The sequence below is a fragment of the Prunus dulcis genome, chromosome 8, assembly GCF_902201215.1.
Source record: "Prunus dulcis chromosome 8, ALMONDv2, whole genome shotgun sequence".
In the NCBI taxonomy this organism is placed as follows: domain Eukaryota; kingdom Viridiplantae; phylum Streptophyta; class Magnoliopsida; order Rosales; family Rosaceae; genus Prunus; species Prunus dulcis.
Window position 1 is genome coordinate 5,100,011 of NC_047657.1, and position 5,053 is coordinate 5,105,063.

Below are 5,053 nucleotides of genomic sequence, written 5' to 3' on the forward strand. Positions count from 1 at the left end.
ACTACTAGTAACATCGATATTGTCATCAACTTAATCACCTATTTAGCAGGTGTGGGAATTTGTACAAAAGGTCTCGGTGTTATTAGGAGTGGAACCATTTATTATATAGGACTTTCTATTTTATTATGTTTCCGATGTGAGACTCTGTGTATTCTTCAACATTTGTTTCTCGCAGCGACTCATTAGATCTCACTCAGAGAGAGAGAGAGAGAGAGAGAGAGAGAGAGAGAGGGAGACTTCACGATTTGAGGGGGACACTAAAATATTTGTGGGGAAGTGAAAATAGTGTGACATTGACCTAAGTAAAATGCAATGAAAGGCATCACTGCTTAAAATCTCTAAAAAGAAAAAGAAAAAAAACAATTTAGTTTTTTGTTGTTAAGACTGCGATGGATCGCCAAGTATTGCTGATGATGTATTTTTTTATCATTTAGGTTCTCTTATTTATAGAAGTGATGTGTAGCATACTAAGTGGTGTTGCCTAAAGCAAAATTTAACATAGTTGGTTTCAATAAGATGTATTGATGAGTTTATCCTCAAGGTAATTTATTATTATAATTATACTATTAATTGGCTAAACTTGGTTCTTATACCAAATTTGAGTGGGGGCTTTATCATATAGTCAAATGGTCACTATAGAGACCAGATATCAAGCCTTGAACATGGAGCTTGAACATAATTTTGCATAAAGACCAACTCACAGAGTCACGTGTAAAGAACTGAGAAGCATTTAACCGTAACAAAGTGTTTAAATAAAATATGATCGTTAGTTTAACAAATAATAATAAAATCATATAATTGTGTTTTCCTGTTTTGAACTACAAGTCCACTTGAGAAAATTAAAAATTGAAAAGAAGAAGAAAAAAAGTGAGAGAAAGCTTACTTAAAATATGTTTCGTATTGCTTGGAACCTAGAAAGTAAGATGAAATTGAAAACTAATAAGAGGTGGAGAGTTTTGAAAGCAAAATAGTGTTTTATTGAAAGCTAGAGAGCACTGAAAGTTTTATCTTCTTTGACTTTGCTTACAAATTTTATGGAGACTATTTATTTACCCAAAACCCGTACGACACGCACGTTGATAAAATGACACCAGTTGTATTGAACAGGTCAACTCCAAAATTTTCGACCAAAAAAAATATCAACTCTATGACTTGAACTTTCTAGAAGTCAAAAATATTACTCAACGATAAATGTCCAAGAAACATAAATGTACAGAAGAAATGTCCGGTCCACTGTTCAACAGTTCAGTTATGATCCTCTGTCTCCTAATTTTCCTATTCCATCCCTGTTCCCTACTTATGTTTGTGACATCTGTCTTTCGATTTAATCAATCCGAACGCCATTAACCCATCCAAATATTTTTGTAGGAGAAAATTTTAGCAATGTTGCCTCACCTATAGACCTTGTTCCACTTTGCTCTTTGAACTTTCTTTGGTTTTGAGACCTTCTAGTCTTTCGAAACGTGTCATATGCCCCATTTCGTTAAGTTTGTTAATTTTTCTGTTAAATGCAGGATAATTTATATAAATTCAAGTTAGAATTTGGTTTGACAAACTTAAATTCTAATTGTCTCGACCGCTTGTTCGTTTCAATCATATTTTAAATGGATTAAAAAATGAAGAAGTGAAAATGGGGCCTTCATTGGTTAAATTTGGGTTTAAAGGGAAAAATGGGTTGATTCAATTAGGGTTTAAGTTGGTCAAATTAAGTACGAACTTGAAGTGACAAAAACGTCTATGAATTTTATGAAATAATTAATAAATTTGACGAAATGGAGTATATTGACATGTTGTGAAAGATTATGGGGCTCAAAACCAAATTGAAAGTTCAGAAAGTAAAGAAAAATAATGTCTATAATTTAGGGTGATTGCTAAAAAAAAAAATTAAAATACAATCAGGAACCTTTAGCAGCGTTTATATTCCGTCATGTGTAGAGACTAGTTCGGAGGCAACACAGCAGATCTGAGCCCCAGTCCTACCCCCCGTCCCATTTGACAGTCAAAGTCTTCCTTCCATCCATTTTCCAAACCACACCAATCTCCTCAGTCTCTCCTTCCTCCTTAAAACTCAGAAACCCAGCCATCAAATCTGACACGGCAACCCGAATAACCAATATGACCCCATTCTCTTTTCTTCTCTTGATCCCCTGTCTCTTCTCTGCCGCCGCCATCACCACCATCTCAGCCGCCAACACAATTTCACCAGGCTCTACTCTCTCCGCCTCCAACCCAAACCAGTTCTGGTCCTCCCCAAATGCCACCTTCTCCTTCGGCTTCCTTCTCTCTGACCCCCCCACTTCGCCCCCTTCCTTCATCGCCGCCATTTTCTACTCCGGCGGCGTCCCCGTATGGTCCGCCGGCGATGGAGCTGCCGTTGACTCCGGCGGCACCCTTCAATTCCTCTCCTCCGGCACCCTCCGCCTCGTCAACGGCTCCGGCACTACTCTCTGGGACTCCAATACCGCCAGCCGCGGCGTCTCCTCCGCCCAGCTTGAAGATTCGGGCGACTTGGTGCTCCGCAACGGCACCGTTTCGGTCTGGTCCAGCTTCGACAACCCGACCGATTCGATGGTGCCGTCGCAGAACTTCACTGTGGGTAAGGTTTTGCGATCTGGGTTGTATTCTTTTAAGCTTGTTAAGAATGGGAACCTTACTCTTGTTTGGAACAATAGTATTACGTATTGGAACGAAGGATTGAATTCTTCTGTTAATACCAATCTGACTTCACCTAGTTTAGGATTGCAGTCAATTGGTATTTTGTCAATCTCTGATCTACGCTTGGCCACTGCGGTCATTGTTGCTTATAGTAGTGATTATGCTGAAGCTGGTGATATTTTGAGGTTCTTGAAGCTAGGGAGTGATGGGAATTTGAGAATTTATAGCTCCACTAGAGGTAGTGGGACTATAATTGAGAGATGGGCAGCTGTTACTGATCAGTGTGAGGTTTTCGGGTACTGCGGGGACATGGGAGTTTGTAGTTATAATAATTCCAATCCGGTGTGTGGTTGTATGTCGCAGAATTTTGAGCTAGTTGATTCGAAGGATAGCAGGAAAGGATGTAAAAGGAAGATGGAGATTGAGGATTGTCCTCAGAGTGTGACTATGTTGGACCTTGTTCATACTCGGTTCTTGACGTACCCTCCCGAGACGGAATCACAGATTTTCTTTGTGGGTATATCAGCTTGCAGGTTGAATTGTCTTGTAAATAGTGCTTGTGATGCTTCGACATCTTTGTCTGATGGCACAGGGCTATGTTACTACAAGACACCTGGTTTTCTTAGTGGCTATCATAGTCCAGCTATGTCCAGCAGTTCATATATCAAGGTTTGTGGGCCGGTGATTCCAAATCCTTCGTCTTCATTGGAGAGTGCTGGCAAGAAAAAGGATTGGAAGTTGCGCGCTTGGATTGTGGTTGTTGCGGTTGTTGCCACCCTTTTGGGTTTGATGGCATTGGAGGGCGGTTTGTGGTGGTGGTTTTGCAGGAACAGTCCCAACTTTGGTGGATTGTCCGCTCAATATGCACTTCTTGAGTATGCTTCTGGTGCACCGGTTCAGTTCATGTATAAGGAGCTTCAGCGCTCAACTAAGGGATTCAAGGAGAAGCTTGGGGAAGGAGGATTTGGAGCTGTTTATAAGGGCATTCTTGCTAATAGAACTGTTGTTGCAGTTAAGCAACTTGAGGGGATTGAGCAAGGGGAGAAACAATTTAGGATGGAGGTTGCAACCATTAGTAGCACCCACCATTTGAATCTGGTGAGGCTGATTGGTTTTTGCTCTGAGGGACGCCATAGGCTTTTGGTATATGAGTTCATGAAAAATGGGTCCCTTGATAATTTCCTGTTTGCAACAGCAGAGCAGTCAGGAAAGTTGTTGAATTGGGAGTCTCGGTTCAACATTGCCCTAGGGACTGCAAGGGGGATCACATACCTTCATGAGGAGTGCCGAGACTGCATTGTGCATTGTGATATAAAGCCAGAAAACATTCTCATAGATGAGAATTTCAATGCCAAAGTGTCAGATTTTGGCCTCGCAAAGCTCGTTAATCCAAAGGACCATAGGTATCGAACCTTGACGAGTGTTAGAGGGACTAGAGGGTATTTGGCACCTGAATGGCTAGCAAATCTTCCAATAACTTCCAAATCTGATATTTACAGTTATGGTATGGTTTTGCTAGAGATAGTGAGTGGGAGAAGGAATTTTGAAGTTTCTGAGGAGACGAATAGGAAGAAGTTCTCCTTATGGGCTTTTGAGGAATTTGAGAAGGGTAACATCAAGGGAATTGTCGATAAAAGGCTAGTCGACCAAGATGTTGATATGGATCAAGTGACGAGAGCAATTCAGGTGACCTTCTGGTGCATACATGAACAACCATCTCATAGGCCAATGATGGGAAAAGTTGTACAGATGCTGGAAGGAATTACAGATATTGAGAAACCCCCTGCCCCGAGGGCTGCCATTGACGTGCCTACTAGTGGAACAGACATGAATGTGAGCAGTAATGTCAGTGCTCTGTCCACTGCTGCAGCCTCAGCCCCAGCTCCTTCCTCATTTTCCTCATTTCAAATTTCTGGAGAATCCTCCTTAACATCAGGGAGGAACATCGAGAAGGCAACTGCATCCCTTATACACTCAGACCCAAATTGAATCTTATTTCCTTACACGTGTTTTGTATAAGAGAACCAGTTTTAGATTCTAGTTCTTTTAAGCTGATTCCTCCATTCAAATTAAGACAAGACTTTTGATATGTTATTTTGTAACAATTGTTTATAATGATAGTATATGATACTTTAAAGCAGAATGTAATAGCATAATATCATATTGAGTTCGTTCAAGAAACATATTATTAGCACAATTGAGCTTTTTATTTTATTTTATTTTTAATATCTATGAACTGCATCCCGTACTGTTCCTGCATCATAGATTGATGGTTTATTTAGACAAGGACATCGGGTGCAGGGATAACTGTTCTTGATCACTTGAAATGCAAGCTCGTTGCAATTGAAAAGCTAGGGGTAGTTGATAACTATTTTTTAGTTTTAGGGGGACTGCCGTT

General features: G+C 40.4%; 1 protein-coding gene across 1 annotated transcript; it reads left to right on the top strand.

The window, feature by feature from the left end:
- Positions 1 to 1,963: 1,963 nt before the first annotated feature.
- LOC117638115 (G-type lectin S-receptor-like serine/threonine-protein kinase At1g34300) lies at positions 1,964 to 4,838 on the top strand. The gene has a single exon (XM_034373211.1). It carries the CDS (start codon positions 2,116 to 2,118, stop codon positions 4,642 to 4,644), a length of 2,529 nt encoding a protein of 842 aa, XP_034229102.1. The 5' UTR covers positions 1,964 to 2,115; the 3' UTR covers positions 4,645 to 4,838.
- Positions 4,839 to 5,053: the final 215 nt, after the last annotated feature.

Excerpts from the sequence above, each read along its gene's own strand:
- LOC117638115 (XM_034373211.1), top strand. The coding sequence starts at position 2,116 with ATGACCCCATTCTCTTTTCTTCTCTTGATCCCCTGTCTCTTCTCTGCC.